Source organism: Haemaphysalis longicornis, unplaced genomic scaffold (genome assembly GCF_048455015.1).
Source record: "Haemaphysalis longicornis isolate Haplotype H1 unplaced genomic scaffold, Haemaphysalis longicornis Haplotype H1 scaffold_1, whole genome shotgun sequence".
Taxonomy (NCBI): Eukaryota; Metazoa; Arthropoda; class Arachnida; order Ixodida; family Ixodidae; genus Haemaphysalis; species Haemaphysalis longicornis.
Genome location: NW_027526203.1, coordinates 474,506,258 through 474,524,432, shown reverse-complemented (window position 1 = coordinate 474,524,432; position 18,175 = coordinate 474,506,258). Strand labels below are relative to the sequence as shown.

The window sequence follows — 18,175 nt, the reverse complement described above, 5'->3', positions numbered from 1 at the left end:
AGCAATCGTAACGCATTTTTATTATCAAGTGAATGCCAAAATTATTATTTTTGTAATCCCAGACTCGGCTTTCTGCATAAGTGTTGAGCCACGAGAAAAGTTGCGCAAAGCAAGGTGACAGTTGTCGCACCCCACCAGCCCTCCCATCATTTCAATCGCCAAGGTGCATGTTCACTACGATCATAATTTGAGTAACGTTGGTATGTTTAGCCACCTCCCTTTTGGAATTAGATTTCACTTCAGATAGATGAACCATTATAACCAGCGTGCAATAATAGCCCGTACCACTATCGGACACTGCTTGAACAATCTGCGGCGATGTAGCCTGCGCCACCACTTTTGCAGTGTCGATCGTCCCATTCCCGCCGCTCGCTAGCTCGCTGCCAAAGGCAGCAATAACTCAAGCGTTTTATAACACCGCAATGGGTCCGAAATTTCACTTCAAGCACGCACCGCGCCTCACACTCAAGGCCGAAAAACGGCGAATTCACAGGCAACACGTTTTTGATGAACTCCCGTCTTTTGAGTGACAAAACTTCCCGCAACAGATCAAATGACTAAACCCAAACCCAACCACCCCATAACCAAAACCACGGTAGAAATCGGCGAAGAGCACTGCCTGAACCACGAGCAACTGCTTTGCCCGGCGGCCATGTTTTCCAATCTTCACTACACCAAGATGGCACCCAATAATGACGTTCCGGAGGTACGGCACTTTAGTTTCAGCTTATGATGTTGATTGATTGATGGTATGGTTTAACGCGCCGACGCATCGCAGGCGATGAGGCGCGCCGTAGTGGAGGGCTCCGGATTAATTTTGACCCCCAGGGGATCTTTAACGCGCGCCGAAATCTCATACACACGGGCGTTTTTGTTTTTCGACTCCACCAGAAAAGCGGCCGCCGCGGCTGGGATATCGAACTCGCGACTTTGTGCTCAGCAGCACAACGCCTTAGCCACTGAGCCACCGCGCAGCTCATAATGCTGGCCTTCCATTTGTTTTAGAGTGCCCAGCATAAATATTTTCTTGCTGTCCCTTTTCAGTTGCCGTTGGTGGTTCCGGTGATGCGCTTCTGCGGACGCTTGGACACGTCTTGAACGGAGACCGACATGTACACGCAGATGATAATGTATGTAAACAAAGATATCCAAAAAGTTCATGACCACCTTTTCGTGAATGAAATGTATAATTTCTTAGAAGTTATCACTGCCCTTTACTGTCATTACTAATTTATGTCTAAACAAACACCAAATTTCAGAGAGTATCTGCTAGGAAACCATGGTGCCCCTCGATTACCAGCGTTACACAAACATCAATTTTAACGTGCGAGTTAAGAAGCTTGTGAAAACGTGAAATGCAAAACGAACCCCAGGTATGCGAGGACTGCGCCGCGCGAAAGCACGGCTACTTTCTTGGCAAGCCACGCAACATTTTCTTTCGCACATTTCTGCTGAAAAAAATGCAAATAAACCTGCACTTTCCCACTTATTTTACGCCTACGGGCATTTCAAAAACCTTTCCAAACAATGCAAAACAATTACAAATCGCTCGGGAATTCCTTACCCCTATTAAAGATCTCATTCATTTGGTGTCGAGAGCAGTGCAGTGCGGATTTTACGTGAACGAGGCTAGTGTACGCCCCAGCGAGGCAGTGCGAGGCTAGCTAGCAGAGCTGAGCACGAGGTCGCGGGTTCAATTCCTGGCCGCGGCGGCCGCTTTTCTGATGGAGGCGAAAAGCAAAAACGCCCGTGTGTACGAGATTTCGGCGCACGTTAAAGATCCCCAGGTGGTCAAAATTAATCCGGAGCCCTCCACTACGGCGCGCCTCATCGCCTGCATTGCGTCGGCGCGTTAAACCCTACAATCAATCAGCTAGCTAGCAGAAAGATTATGAGAAACGACGACTACGGCCAGCACGTCAGTTTAGTTCCCATTTCTGCTCTCCGGAATCAATCAGGAGTCTGCCTACAAATACCAAAGAGAAATACGGCGAGAAAAGTCCTTATCTGGTAATGGACCAGTGGTGCGCAGTACTACTCTGTCGACAGAGAAACAATATTCTGCCAACCATGCAGAAAGCAAGCGAGAATACATCTGAAGGTCAATAATACTTCCCTGTTAATCTTAATTTATTTTGAAATTGACACGAACTACGAGATGCGTCGACAAAGCCTCCAAAAGGGCTTACGCTACATTTATTTTTATGACCTCAGAATCTGTACAAATAACATACATTTAAAGAACATTTTACAGGAACTTCTATTCCATGTTCTGCAATTGTTACAACCAAATTAGGGAACTGGCTTCCTCACTCAAAATTTCTGACACAGTGTGGGTCGGGTTTTGTATAAGCATCTTTATTTTTAAAACGCCCGCCTGGCATCATGCAGTTGGCCAACTTCACTGTTTCCTAAGCTGTTGCCAAGGTTGACACTCTATACGAGTAAAGGAGAAAGCACATGAAGAAAGTTTCACGTGTCTTACGCAATGCCTTAGTGCGATGTACTCTTTTCTTCACGCAGGTACCCTGTGAAAAAAAGCTTCATTTGCAGCAGCACGAAACAACATTGCATCTGCGCAACCAGCCGTCAACATCAAAACAATCGTTCCTGTCCAAGTCTTGCTCAAGGAAGAAAAAGTGAATTCAGTGCAGACCAATGCGAAGCATTAGTTGCTGCTAACATCCCTCGAAAAAGAAAACATGACTCAAGAATTTCTTGCAGAAGTACTGAAAACAAAATGAACCATCCGAGCTGATTTTTTGTAAGGGGCAACCACTGTCTGAGCAGACGCCAGAAGAAATCTGAAGGGAACTCAGTGAATTCTACATTTGAATTTCTGTGGAGAAACAGATTCGACCAAATGAGTATTCGGACACTTTTTAATTTGAAAGTTGGATGCAAAAGAGAAAACAACACCTTTCCTGGCCTGCTCGAAAGAGCTAGAAAAAACTAGCGGAGAGACCATCGCCTACTTTGTGAACTCATCCTTGAAGCTTCTCTACCCCACCGGAGCCAACAACGACCGAGTACTGCTGCCTTACACAGATGCAGCAGCTTATATGCATAAGGCTGGTGCACTTCTCAAGTTTTACCCAGAATTAATGCACGCCACTTGTCTTGCCCAAGGGACTTATCAGGTGTGTGATGAGCTACGAAAGTTATTGAGCTGTCGAAGAACTGACAGCTGCAGCGAAGGCGATGTCCCTTGCAGCCCCTTCCCGTGTTCGTACTTTCAGGGGGCAGCTGCCGGGCGTGCCTCTTCCACCACAGCCCGTTGGTGCCAGCCGGGGAACTCGGCTGAAGGCAGCAGAGTGCCACAGCCAAAACTTCAGGAACACTGGGGCCGCTTTAAACAGCTTTGCAGAAAATGAGGGGGGGGGGCTGAAGGTTTCTGCACAACGGCACACTATTTGTGTGCTCATTTCCCGTTATCGGCAGTAACCACACAGAAACTAGGGCACCACTATTGGGCTGATTTTGGACGCCCAAGAAAGGTTCACCACCGCCCCCGGGGGCCCCGTGGCTGACAGCTTTAGCGAAGCTGTCTTGGACCAAAATGTCGGATTTTGTATACTGAAAGAACTGTCTTGAGGTTCTGAGCAGGGGCCATACCACGATTCCAGATGGAATTAAACCATCCACCGTGCCGAAGAACAAGTACGCCCTGCTGACTTCAGTGAATGTGGACCATTCTTCTTCTCCGTACAAGCCCATAGATTAAAAGACAGCACAACTTCAAGCCTAAAAATGTTGAGATGGTGCTTTTTAGCCACTGCTTCCACAGTCTTCCTCACTATGTTGCGTCACCCGTAGGTCTCCCTGAATATTTTGACCCTTGAGTGAGTGCCCCATCAAATTACATTTTCAAAATCCCCTCCCCTGTGTTACGTAAAAGCCAAAAATTTTTGCTGAAATATGCCACTCAGTAAATATTATTTGTGCCTATATATGCCTGCACGGCAGTACTTGGCACCCATATATGCCCAAATTACAATTTGAGTGTCGCCAAAACCAGTTTTTTTTTTCGTGCCTAAACTTCCGGTCCCTAGTAAAAGAGGCGTGTCCGTGCCAGGTTGACAGTCGCCGGTGGGCTAATTCGGCACTGCGCCCGAATGCTGTTGGGGCTTATGTCAACACCATGCCATGTCACGCCCGAAGCCTCCGCATATGACGACGAAACGCAGGGACCCAACACACCCTACGATTGGCTGAGCTTGCAATATTTTGTATATGCCACTGTATCAACCAAACAAGCCTAAATAGTATTTTAATTCATATTTTATTTTCTTTCAAGAAAGCATAAAACTTAACCGCGGATAATAACAAGGGCATAATACACTACTGCTCGCTTCGAGCGCTTGTGTGCCCTTCAAGCCCTGTTACCATGAGCCGCTTTGCGGTCTGCAACGCTCGACAGTGTCTGCACACTTCACTAAAATGTACGCCAAATCGTCCGTCTGCGTTCCATATGGTGATGTCTATGCTCGGCGTCAACGCCACAAGTGGCGCAGTCAGCGAACATAGACGGCAGATTCGGTGTTTTACAGCCCGGCTCGAGCGTCTCAATGTTCAGGGACGCGCTTTTGCACTGGGAAGCGCCTTTACGTTCACTGAAAATCAAACACACCTTTTTTTTCTCTAGCAGCAATCGCCTGCCACGAGACAAATTCAACCAACTACTTTTGTCGGAAAGCTGCCAAAGACAACTGCAATTCCTCCATCGGGAACATCGTGGCTGTGCAATATTCCCGAGAGAGCTGTGAGGGAGCTCTGGCTTGATTTCTAGCAGTATTAGCACGACTAAGTGGAGTTCACATCAAACCTCAGCATCAATGAGGCAGCGCACACCCTTCAGACTTTGAATCACACAAGGCATTCTTCAAGGCAAGTCTTGCGATGAACAGCCTCGCTGTTAACCAGAAGTAGCTTGAATGGTGTGGTCAAGTTCAGAAAGGTAAGCCTAGCAACGCACATCAACGCAGCGACGGGTAGGCGACTTCGGCGGCCTCCACTTTCTACTCATCGGTACTGTATCTATTGATTGATTGTAGGGTTTAACGCGCCGACGACGAGGTGTGCCGTAGTGGAGGGCTCCGGATTAATTTTGACCACCTGGGGATCTTTAACGTGCGCTGAAATCTCGTACACACGGGCGTTTTTCCTTTCCGCCACCACCAGAAAAGCGGCTGCCACGGCCGGGAATCGAACCCGCGACCTCGTGCTCAGCAGCGTCCATCATAAAAGCAGCCGCAGTGGCCAGGAATCGAACCCGCGTCTTTGTGCTCAGCAACTTAGCCACCACAGCGGGTAGGCACTGTATCAGTGCGGTTGTCGCGGTGCAGCCTAACAACGCTGCCAAGAAGCTCCCCAGGTCAAACAACCATGGCCCCAAAACGTCGGGAGAGCAGAGTTTTTCATGGCCCACATTGGTCCCGCAATGCGTCGTCACTAAGGAGAATGAGAAGCGAGCAGCAGTACCCCGTTTTTTGAGAGCAGGGGTGAGACAGCTTAATCAGATTTGGGAGCAGTTTTTGGAGCAGCGAAATCTCGATTTTGGAGCAGGAGAACCTTGATTTGGAGCAAAAGAACGACATTTATTATGTCACCTTATAGGGGCCTAAAAATCACATTTTTGGCAACTCCGGGGAGAAAAGTGCACTTTTTAATCGGTTTTGAACGTACATAACACTGAAACAGCATTTCAATAAAGTTTTTTTCTATTCCACTACCCTTTCACAAACCATTTTTAAATTCTGACGCTCTATGCATAGATAGCGTGGAGCGCCGTTGAAAATATCGAATTGAAAAACTAAGCAATTGCAAAGCATTTTTATTATCATGTGAATGCAGAAATTATTATTTTTCTAATCCCAGACTGCCATCGAGGTGACAGTCGTCGCACCTCACCAGCCCTCCCATTTCAATCCCCAATGTGCACGTTCACTACGATCGTAATTTGAGTAATGTTGGTACATTTGGCCCCCTCCCTCTTGGCATTAAATTTCACTTCAGATAGATGAACTATTATTACTAGCGTGTAATAATAGCCGATCCGCTATCGGACACTGCTTGAACATTTGCAGCGATGTAGCCTGCGCCGCCACTTCCGCAGCGTCGATCGTCCCATTCCCGCCGCTCGCAAGCTCGCTGTCAAAGGCAGCAATAACTCAGCGTTTTATAACACCGCCATAAGTCCGAAATTTCACTTCAAGCACGCACCGCGCCTCACACTCAAGGCCGAAACTCGGCGAATTCGCGGGCACCACGTTTCTGATGAACTCCCGTCTTTCGAGTCGCGCAACTTCCCGCTACAGACCAAACGACTAAGTGTAAACCCAGCCACCCTCATAACCAAAACCAGGGTAGAAATCGGCGAAGAGCACTCTGCCTGAACCACGAGTAACTGCTTCGCTCGGCGGCCATGTTTCCTAACCTTCTCCACACCAAGATGGCGGCGCCCCGTGATGTCTTTCCGGAGATACGGTGCTCCGAAAATTGCCGTTTTTTTTTTTCATCAACTTGGACAAGTAGTTTGTCGCCTCAGTACACATAAGTATTTTTTCTACAGGACTTTGCAATGGTTTTGGATGGGAAGACTTTAAAATCTCACAGAAAATAACATATGCAACCCAACATTGTGACTTTCAAAAAGACTATCTCGGGGAAAATTTATGCGGGTTTTTTGTTAAATGATCAATCGATTAAACCTTCACAAACAAACCTTCACAAGCCTTCACAAACCTTTGGGGTGCTGGAAAATTATGCCGTCAGTAAGCACTTTTCCCCACCGAAACTGATGGGAGCGTTAAAATCCTTGGCTCTCAGACTGTTTTGGAGCAGTTTGGCGCAATTTTTGCGTATTTCAAGCTTTTGGAGCAGCCCAGCGCAGGAAAACACATTTGTATCAGAACTGCGCAATATGCGCAGCTGTCTCACCCCTGTGAGAGACAGCAACCTTAAATTTGCTTGTATTTTAAAACTTAAAAATGGAATAACCCTTTAATTTCTGCACAGAATTCTTTTTGTTTCTATCTCTGCATGACACGATGAATAGATGTAAAGCCTGAAAAGTACCTTTAAAAAAAGCGTTACAGGGGTCATTTTAAGTTGTGCTGCTGACCACTGTGCTAGTTCACCCTGCGCATAAAGTGCTTCCCGTACCTTGGTTTTACGCTTTACAATAAAAGTTGATTGATTTTGATGATGATGATTTTGGGTTTAATGGCGCAAGGCCGACAAAGGCAAAGAGCGCCATGACAATGATGAAAGAGATTAGAAAGATTTGTAAAGGAGGCACTAGTTTAAAAAACTTTACTCAGGGGGTTGGTGTATAGGGCCATAATTAAAGCATAGTGAGTATACTAAGATAAATGGTGTATAGGGTCATATTAAAACAGTGAGTGCAAGCACCTAAGGTGTAAAGTCTCAGGTTCCACCACTGTTTTAAAACACATAATGAACACAGGTGAGGTTATGGTCTATATGATATGTATTTTAAAAAGTCTACATCTGCTAGGCAACTAAAAACTTTTTTGTATGGGAACATTGGATGGTCTGATAAAAATAGTGAAGGGTGCAAGGGAATGTTATATGTGTAAGCTTCATTAAAATGACGTTTCCTTTCAATGATACACATGTCACACTCAATAAGCATATGAAGAACAGAAAGCTGACCCCCACATCGATGGCACTGTGGCTTGTTTGCGTCTGTTAAGAGGTATGAGTGTGTGATGTGTGTGTGGCCAATTCTTAATCTGCATAATGCTACCTCGACAAATAGTTGATTGATTTTTAATTCCTTATTACCCATATGAGCTTTGCTGACTCTTCTCCCGCCTTTAATTGGCCTTGGATTTTCTACTAGCGTACTAGTTGCACATGTCAAGAGAGGATGCAAAGAGGAGGACAGCACTTGTGACAATTTTGCTACTAAATTAAGTCGCGTAAACGCACCCACAGTGGTCAGAACATGGCCTAGGGACTCCTAACTTCAATCTGCGCAAGTAATCCTACAATTTTTACAATCACTTCCGTGTCCCTTTAACTTTAATTACGCCTACTCAAATCGATCATTAGTGATCGATGCTTTATATCATTGATTTTGACGTGATCGTTTCTCATGCACCTAACGCAACCCAGCAGTTTGTCTAGGCAATGCACTTTTAAAATAAGTTTTAAATTTTCCCGCTCCAGCAACACAATGAACACGAGATGAGGTGCGTTCATTGTTGTGAAAGGGGGCATGGCTACTGCACTTGACTAAAAGCATGCCACTTGTGGTTTTCTTTACCTAAAGGCACCCAGCAAGTGAAATATCGCATTACTTTTTCTGCTTGGTTGGGCTAACTGAATTTTGAAGCTGGCTCAAAGTGGGCGAAAGCACTGCCCAGGAAACACACCCCAAAATGCGCCTATTTTTTGGGACAAGCATCCATAATACAAGCAAATACGATAATTTGTGATACGAAACTTGTGATCGGCGTCCTGCAGTGACGTGATTGGGTCGAGTCATTCTGGAGCAGCTTTTGGAGCAGCCAGAATGAGCATTAAGATTTTAAAAATATTGCTAGAAGGGGAGCAAAACAACCAAGAGGGGCCCCAAAAGTAGCATCCTGGGCACACAGAAATGTTTAAACAAGTAAAATGCCTTCGGTGCAGACGAGTTTCTGCTGCACAGATGTCTTTTAGCAGCGACTATGAAATGCCTCCAAACTTAAGCACCGAAAGGGTTCGTGTGAGTGTGTACATGCATTCACTGCATGAGCCAACAGATCATGAAAACTTGAAGTTTTTAAAAAAAATGACTATCGGGGTAGCATTCCAATCGGTAGGCTACAGAACGTTTCGTAAAACCATAATGAATGGAACAGGGTGACACGCGACAGAATGTACTGAGTGCATTTTGTATAAAAGCTTTTAGTGCCCAGCCTAAATGTGTGTTTCTCTCCGCGTTCCCATGACGAGACCCCATGCTACATGTCCTCTCAGATTTCTACACGCGCTTTCCGATTTGCAGGGGACTAGGTTTGCAACAACGGCAACTCTATGGCTTTTTTGAGCGGTAAGACTCTGTCTTCATTAAGCGGCCACCCAGCTTGTGAAAGAGGGTCACCTATGATGATCACTGAGTAGGTGGACCAACGGCTAACTTATTTGAAACGAAGACAAAAAAAAAAATCAGCGAGAACGTCGACCACATTCTTCACGAAGAGTAGCTTTGCAGATAAAGTTTTATCATAAAATGCTTTCCTGAAGTGCTCTTATAGCATTCGTCCTTAACAACATGCTGAGTCAGGCAAGATCACTTTCTTCGAAGCTCACAACTGTTCAATGAACCGGCTTTCAGCCGGTCCCAAATTAAGCCATCTTGAACTTTCGTCCCTTTCCCCTTTCCCGCAAGCTACCCTTGCAATGCCCTCTCCATCTCTACCCCTCGGAGTTAGTCACGTGAACGCCTGCCAAGCTTTCATCATCATCATCCCCAGCCTATCTACGCCCACTGCAGGGCAAAGGCCTCTCCCATTAATCTCCAAATATCCCGGTCCGTGCTAACTTGCCAAGCTTTATTGCAAAGTAGATAGGCGTGAACCGCATGGCGCATTTTTACACATGATCCGTGAGCGTCGGCGTTAAAGGGGTCCTGAAATACCTTCCGCCGATGCGTGGATGTACATTTAACCAAATAAAGCAATGTATTAGCAATCTCCTCCCGCAAGAATTTTGTTGAAGCGATGAGTATTAGCTGAGAAATCGTAAATCAAAAACCGCGCATTATCGTCGCGCCGCGTTTCCTCCTCGTTTCAACTTACTCTCCGCTGTTGACGGTGAGCGAGCCTTCCCTCCCATGATGCTGCGCTCCTCGGCGGTGACGTACTTCCGCTATTGCGATGCTCACACAGCCGTCTGCTACGGGCAAGATTTGTTGACACCATGAATCCCGCACTACGCTCAAGGATGGAAACGCAAACGAAAAATGTGGCCCCATGTGTGCGGCGGCCTTGCCTTGCCCCTTGGCGGTGGTGTACGTTGCTGGAGAACTTTGCTATCGGCGGCACGCGACTTTTTATCGGCGGCGAACTCGCAGCCGCACGGGGAGGATCCTGCGCTCGCTCCCTTGGATGCACAGCGCACTGTTTATCCAAAAAGCGCCGTATCAGATGTGGCCCCGCTGGTGCCGGGTCTTATTTTGTGGCGGTGGTAATTCCTGCCGGCGGCATGTGAAAAAGACATTTTAAACCGAACAGAACCCGTGCACAAAACGCCAGCTCAGCTTGGGGCGACGCGTGGTGGAGAGCAGCAACGTTGGCAAAACACGCTCCGCCGCGGCTCTGAGCTTTCTAGCGCTGGAGCGAGCACCATTTCTTTGACAATATCAAACATTGGTTGCCCTGGCAACAAGGCACAAACCGCTCTAGAAGTCAGTTACGGTTGCGTGATCCCGGTTCAGCTTGGGGCCCCACCTCGCGGCATATGGGCACTGCAGGCATACTACTCACTCCGATTTGGAAGTGCGAGATGCGTTTGGCATTACAGGAGGCGATGGTGTGTGTGTTGTGGACGCCTTTGTTTCGCGATGGAATGCGACGTTGTGCTTCTGCGGGCGGATAGTGCTTCCCATGGTCTGGATTATCTTTCTCAAGCGGCGTACGACTCAACCTCGCATGGGGTATGTGCAGTGTGCGTGGCTAAAAGCCATCTCGGCTTGTGCGCCAGAGTTAAGTGACTTGCTGTTCGTCCCTGCAAACCGCGCGCGAGGTGAGTGCCGAATTTACGAGGGGCAGGAGGAGGCAACCCATCGTCTGTCAATCGCGGTTCGGACTTGCAACGCATGTTGTGACGTTGTGTTCGTTCGAAACGCATCTCTGGATTGTTTGGAAGTTGAATAAAATGTATGCGTCAAACCCGGGCATTCGGCTCAGGGCGTTCTCTGCGATTGCACGAAAGAAGTGCCACGGGGCTTCAACGCTTTCTTTATGAAACGTACTCAGGTAAGAGAATATCCATGTCGTGTTATGGCCGTGCTGCATTCAATACGAACGGTTAAGCGTTTGTTTACACTTGTTTCGTTTGTCGTAAAATGTCCAAGCACTCCGACACTCCGCTGGCAGATCAGCCGGCGAGCCGACGCTGAGCAGACGACTCATCTCTTTGCCGGAAGTGCGTGAAAAATCCGCCCAATAGCAGGATGTCTAGCTCATGACGAACATCTGGGAATCGATGATGTAGACATGTGAAGATGGCGGCGTCCAAAAACACGAAGGAAAGGGTGAGAAAAAAGCGACAAACTTTGCAACAAAAGTGTGAGCTTTCCGCTGCGCGTAAAAGAGTAATACTTGGCCCAGATGACCTTGACGACCCAATCTAACGATTGCGCTACTTCATTTAGTGTGCTCAAAACGCCTTTCAGGGCCCCTTTAAGAGCGCAATATTTTCACGCCCGCATCAACGATATCGCGCCTGCGGCACCTTCTAACCTCGGTCAGAAACTGACGCGCGATGCACGCGACAGTGGGAGGAGCTTGCAGACTTGCCCCAATGGGGAGGCGCACGCCTTATGGCGGAAGTATAGTGTACTAGAATTGGGAAGTGTGTCGTCCGCGGCGCCGAACAATGGGAGCGGAGGGGTCACTGCCGCGATGAAAATCGCGGCGGCCCGGTAGGGGCGCCACCAGCAAAAGGGATGCTACGGCGGCTGCAGCAGCTGCGGCGGCCGGCCTAACGATACGTTCAGTGTGGCGCTCGCATGTTTCGTTATAGGTGCGTTGTGGTTGAAATTTCAACCCCTTTTTTAGAACCTACCACTAATAATGTGCTCTTCGTGGTCTAGTGCAGTGGTGACGTGAACCGGGGGGACGGCGCGCGGAACGACGGCGGGACAAGCGCGACCGCGTGGGTTTTGTGCCCAACTGTAACAGCGGCCATTGGTCGTGATAACAAGAAGCGCGATCCCTGTTTCGAGTTCCGGCTGACGCCGAAAAACGCGAAGCACGGTCACGAGTTATCAACAGAGCCGACAGAGACCTCGACGACGCACGTGTGTTTTGCGATCTGCACTTCGAGTCGCCGTTCATTGATCGGACAGATAAGACGTGGTAGGGGTGTTGAGATTCATCAAGAGATAACAGCAACTAACATAATATTCAGCGCTCACCATCGTTCCCGGTTTCCCGGGCGACATTATAATTTACCTAAAAAGGCGGAAAGGTGTCGAATATTTGTGAACAGCATGCTTCCCCACGCGAGCGTAACTGGAAAAACAAAATCAAGCAACACCATTCTCGCATACACTTGCTTCCATTTACTGTGTTTTTTCTTGCTGCAATGTACAAAATTGACCCGTATGTTTACTTATGTCAACACACCATGCTGCTGATTGTTTCTGCATCTCATTCAATTTCGTTTACACTGGTATATTTCCTCATGGTGCATGCAAACAGTGAATGCTTTGCAGTTTTTTTGCGCAGCGGTTTATGCCGCTACTGTTATTTTATAACTTGTGTCTCGTGTATGCACCCCCCAGAAAAAAACACGTGTCTCGTGTATAACTTGTGTCTCGTGTATGTATCCCCTCAGAAAAAAATTGAGCCCAGGGTCCTGGGCATCCCGCGGAATAGAGACGTAACCACCATCGACAAAATGCAAGTCGTCTACTTGTAAAGTTCATTATTACTACTATTACTTCATCCCAGGTGCATGCAAGGGCGCTAGCTTCGCCTAACATCGAATAATTATTTAGCAGTCTCTGAGCCGACTAGCTTTAATGTACTTTCTCGACACGACAATCTGGCCGTTTACAATTTCCCTAGTAGAAAAAAGGAGCATAATATAAGAAGGAAATTCCTTTGTTTGATTATTTTCGTTTGTGCTTAGTTGTGCGTTTGCGTGTAATATAATTTTAAAGTTTATATGGTTTTTCTTTCTCTCGAAGCACACAGTCCACGGGCTAGCGTCAGAATTTCAGCTGCTTCCCAACTGCGTGCGCCGTTTGAAGCAGCCGAAATGCGCCCGCCGCGGCCTGCCGCCGCGGATTACGCGTCGCGGCGCGCCTCAGCGGCGAGTGCTCCGCGCGTCACGAGATGGCACTGCATGTAAGAGGGATGCTGTTCGGAGCGGGTTGGGAGAGGAGGGCGTCATCGCTGAGGCAACCCGTTTTGCGCCCGCGCACGGCACACTTCCCAATTCTAGTACACTATAGCGGAAGCTCCGAAGCGCTCGAGACAGCCAGCTGACTCAGACAGAGATGTTTAGGCTTACTACCCCGGCAGATATTGCATGGGCGCTTTCACTAGCGGCACGGATGGTTTATAGTACAGTTTTCGCCCCATTATAAGCTCCTTCCTTGCACAAGCACCTTCGTGTGTGCTTTGAGCAACATTTTATAGAGCTGTTAGACACAGTCACTCGAGATCTCCACACCACTTTGCGGCCAAAGCTGCCGCCATGTAGCCGCCGCCGGCCGCGCCACGCACAGCGTGCAGGTGTTTCGCGGCAGCGTCAGCGCGCCTGTGGCATGCACAGCGCGTTTTCGCGAGCAGAAAACACTCGATTCCCTCCTCTTCAACGCTCGTGGCATAAAGAGCACGCCACATCGAGGAAGTGCGGCGAAACGAAGCTTCAGCACAAGATTGGCGCAGATTGCTTTAATCAGAGTCCTTGTAGCAGGATGTAGCAGGATTTACTTCTCAGCGCAGTTAGGTGTAATAGGCGTAGCTATCACATGACTGGCGTCCTGGCTTTACTACCACAAATAATGAGTCTGACCAGACGATCATGTGAGCTTTCGTAGACTTCAAACCGTTACAATAGAAGGAGACTAATGGCTGCATTTTGAAACAGCTCATACTCGAGCGCAAGAACAACCAAGATGGGGAAGCAGTCATTGCAGCTCAAAACTATGAGCTAAAAAACAAGTCTCCGTTCCCATACGTTACACATAAGTTCATTCCTGCTTCGCGACTAACTGTGAAAAAATTCAATTTTTTTTTGCTTTGTCAAACCCTAAAGAATTCCTAGTTGGTAGATATTCTAGTTTAACACTGCTAAGCTATAGCTAAGCTGTGACACGGAAACTCTACCTGAAATACAGCAGCTGCAAAAAAAAAAAAAAAAAAAAAAAACCTTTCCACCCAGTAGCAAAAACTTGCGCCCCAACCAAACCAGCCCCTCGCGGGTTGCAAGAATGCAACCTTGGAATAGGATGCAGTGGCGGTGGCAACACGAGTCATTGTGGATAAACGCGATAACATAGATCCAGCAGTTGCTGGGATTCCCCAAACAGTTTACTGCACCAAGTGTGGAGCAGTGCCCGTGGATCCCTGTCAGTGCTCACCAATGTCGAAAAGGCCCGAAACAAGGAGGACATTGGGTCCTGCCAAAATAACCACTTTATGCTGTGTGAAGACGGGTGCAAACCTGGGGCCGTGCACCGACGCTTCCCTTTTTTTTTTTAGCGGTACTGCAACCACTGAAATTAACTGGACGACCCCAGTGTTCTCGAGACAACAGTGTGGCTTGGGAGGAAAAAGACGATGTCATGAAGGCAGACAAACCGCCCATCTGGGCCAGTGGTGAGCACTTGCAGAACGTTGGCGCGCCACCTGTGCAAGCGGAGGCACTGGCCAGGAGAAGCTGTGTGCACGCCTAGAAAAGGCGAGGCACGGACCGAGCATCCCCGGGCGGGGTGGCACATTCTGCGGCACCGGCATGTGCCCAGATGAGCAACGTTGGCCTCCTCCAACGGTGTGCTATCATCCAACCCGCCAATGAGAAAAGTGCGGCCTCCCAATCACTCCTCCAAGCAAACAAACCGATGCGACACACACTTGGGGACACCATCCGGCCGATCAGAGGCACTCGTGCTGCTGCTGCTGCTGCAGCTGCTGTTGGGGGGACACGGCGCGGGTGAATTGCAGCCCCATGCCCCGAAGGACAACACACACACACAACGGTGGGCCAGCCATGTGAGAAGAAAAAATTCTGTCAGACCAGGATTCACAATAGGAAACAGCTGGAAATTTCATTCAGCAGGCTGACAAAACAGTGGCACCAACCAGCACTGTGCTGGTGTGACAGTGCACCTGACAGTTCTGTGCCCTACCCGTCTCAGTGCAGCACAAGGCAACAAACAGTTCCTCGAAATAAACTTTTGCAGGCCAGCTGGCAGCATGGTGCACAGTGCTATGAACCAAATGTGATTAGAAAGAAGATATTGGAATGCATCAAACATGCAGACACCTCCACTGCTCAGGCATCTCCGACAGGGCTCTAAAATTCCCTGCGAAACACCCGCCATCATTCGCGCATCGTCGGTAAGGCCCAGTGAAAACCCTGGGGTCATTCTGAAGAAGTTCATCCCGCCTGTCGGGAACGCTTGACGAAGCCAAATAAGCATGCACTATCTGCCTTGGCAAGCGCTTCATACCAAGTGAGGGAATTTCTCCTGTTCCTTCACCAACCACTGACATGCTTAGTCTGCTCTAAAAAAAGGGGTGGGGGGCAAACATGTGGATCGAAGCTTTGAAAAAAGTCAAAGCGTCAATCCACTCTTTGTTCAATCCTGTCAGTTGTACACTGAGGCAAAAAACAATTACCCTCTCACATGCCAGTGACCATATCCAACCAATTTTTACACCATTTAGTGATACTATATTGCTAGAATGGCCAACAGAAGAAATACCAATTTCCGTAGTTATACCTTTAGCGAACAAAATAAAAGCACAAGCACCCTGGTTCCCGCAGTGCAGAATTGGCAGCAAGCCATACTTTGCACATGGGAAAGTGTTATGCCCACTACATTGTGACCCAGCAGCACAGCAGTGACAGGACGAAAAGCCGCTGCTTCAGCTGTGCCGGGGGCACCCTCCCACGATAACCCAACGTCCACTTGGCATGATACAACAATTAGTAACTATTAATACCTATGAAGCTAAAAAACTACAACTCCAGTTACACATAATGCTGTCAAAAACAAGCTCAGTAGTAAAAAATTACAAGAGAAACAGCTTTCAGACAGCTAATTGATCTGTACAAAAAAAAGAGAGAAGACACTTGAAGCAACCACCCAAATCAATTTGAATGAGTTAAAAAACAGAACCCGGCACTCAGCGACGTTACACGATGAAAACAAAAGCTGCATTAGACAAAGGTTTTATAACAACCAACTGTTCTATTAAACCAACAAACGTCTTAAACACACGTCCAGCTGCACTCTCGGCTTTTCGTGAGCGCTACACGGTACCATGAAGCTATAAATTGCACAACACACTCAACCGCAATACAGCAGTGGCAATCTAACCTGAGCTGCCCCTTCACAGCCCATGTTCGATAGCCCTTGCTGCGATAATGTCTTGAAAGTAAAAATTGCTCGTTAACGGTAACGTACTGGCCGCAAAATTGAGGTCGGGTGAAAGCTACTGTACACCCAGCACACTCACAAACAGGAACGACGGAATAAAACACGATAGCGATATGCTACAAGCCACAAGTGACGAACGCGATTGCTCATAACGCGCCGTCGATCGGGGGGGGCGATGATGGGGCGCGAACGCAAACCAGGTCACTTAATATAAACAGGTGACACGCTGACGAGCGGTTGACGAGGAGTTTGCAATTATGAACGTAAAGTGGCACAGAATTCGACGTGACATCCAAACGCGCAGACACACACCACGCGAAGAGGCAAACACAAGCGAACACGACAACGTCAGCTGTCGCAGTGCTCTACAGCTGACGATCCGAGCGCCGTGTTCATGCATGGCTATTCGCAGCCCCAGCGGCAGGAACGGGTTGACAAGTCAACAATCGCGCGAGCTTTCATTCCACCCCAAGACGGAGACAGCAGCAACTGAACATAGTTTCGCGCGTCATCGGCAAATATACACGTTACACAAAACAGCGCATATTTGTACTACGACATCAGCGCGTATTTAGATCATTTCCGAGGCAATCATTCGCCGACGTTAGGCCTAGAACCGTCGTCGGCTGGTCGCACGCTACGAGATAGCAATACGTGCTATCCGCATGACTTCGCCGGTGGCACTCCGCTGATCAAAACAGCACGCAGCGCAATCACAACGTACGACGCAAGATTTGCTTTCGCTACGCATAAAAATGCGGGCGGCTCAAACTTTAGAGCAGAAAATTTCGGGGGATCGCGTCTTTAAGTTAGGGTTAACGTCAGCCAAGCTAACAAAGCTTCCCAAGCTGCAATATAGCTCACAAAAACAAAACGACACTCACCTCATGGATAATCTTGCAGCCTTTAACTTGCCCCATCTGTCCGAAGACGGCGACGAGAAGCTCTTCCGTCACCGCTGTGTCGAGGTTCCCCACGTACCTAAAAGTTTTGGTAAGAAAGCGACACGTTGAATAACACATGGAGACCAGCGGCAAATGACCGAGAGCCGGCGGCCAATGCCGGACATCGGAAGTGGACAGAATAATCCGATACTCACAGCGTACGCGGCTGGCAGTCATTACCCTGATCCTGAAAGTTTAAGAACATGTCATCAAAAACTGCACATTAACGCGAAAATTACGAATTTAACCAAGAATTATACTACCTTGTTTGCCATTATGGCGTCAGTCGACTAAACCTACAACCAAAGCGCATGCGCCGCGCAAGGCGTTCTGGGAGGAACGGCGGCATTAGCCGCTAGAAAGTTGGAGCGCGTCAGTAGCTTTATGGGTCTCTAACAAGTTTCGTTTTCGATTCTGCGCCAATGGGTGCTGCCGGTGTGCTTTCACGGGACCTCAGAATTTTCGAAGACGAGAAAAATGACCGTCTCCTTATTGCCTCTCCACTCGCGCACATAAAATACAAGATGAGCGTTTCAACTGCCTACCTCAAAAAATAAATACACGTTCCAGTGGGATACTTAATGCTCAATGAAACCACTGCGTCCGTTAAAATTTTCGAGGACCAGCGAATCCGACGGACACGTTGTCACGCGCTCATATCCAAGGACCATTAGGCAGTTTACTGGGTACAACATGACGATTATAAAATTTATAAAGACGTTTAGAGTTATTTTTAAGAATTCGCTTTTATAACATTTCTTGTTTTCCTATTTCTTGTTGTTTTACTTCACAAAAAATGGTTTTAAAATTCTCCGGGATCTTGATTCTGCCTACGTGCTTATTAGCAACTTCTTTGCTGCAACATCGCATTTGC

The 18,175-nt window shown here is 47.9% G+C and overlaps 1 protein-coding gene across 5 annotated transcripts in view; it reads right to left on the bottom strand.

Moving 5' to 3' along the window:
• Positions 1-17,685, bottom strand: part of LOC144156280 (nucleolysin TIAR-like) — a 169,105-nt gene extending 151,420 nt beyond the window's left edge. For 3 of the 5 annotated variants that reach the window (XM_077688220.1, XM_077688223.1, XM_077688222.1), the window contains exons 1-2: positions 17,457-17,506; positions 17,242-17,338 (exon numbers count right to left, since the gene is read on the bottom strand). In XM_077688220.1, the coding sequence (XP_077544346.1) occupies positions 17,242-17,338; positions 17,457-17,506 (147 nt within the window). Of the gene's footprint in view, positions 1-17,241; positions 17,339-17,456; positions 17,507-17,564 lie in introns of those variants that run through there. The other 2 variants (XM_077688221.1, XM_077688224.1) reach the window with 1 other exon arrangement.
• Between the last annotated feature and the right edge of the window lie 490 nt (positions 17,686-18,175).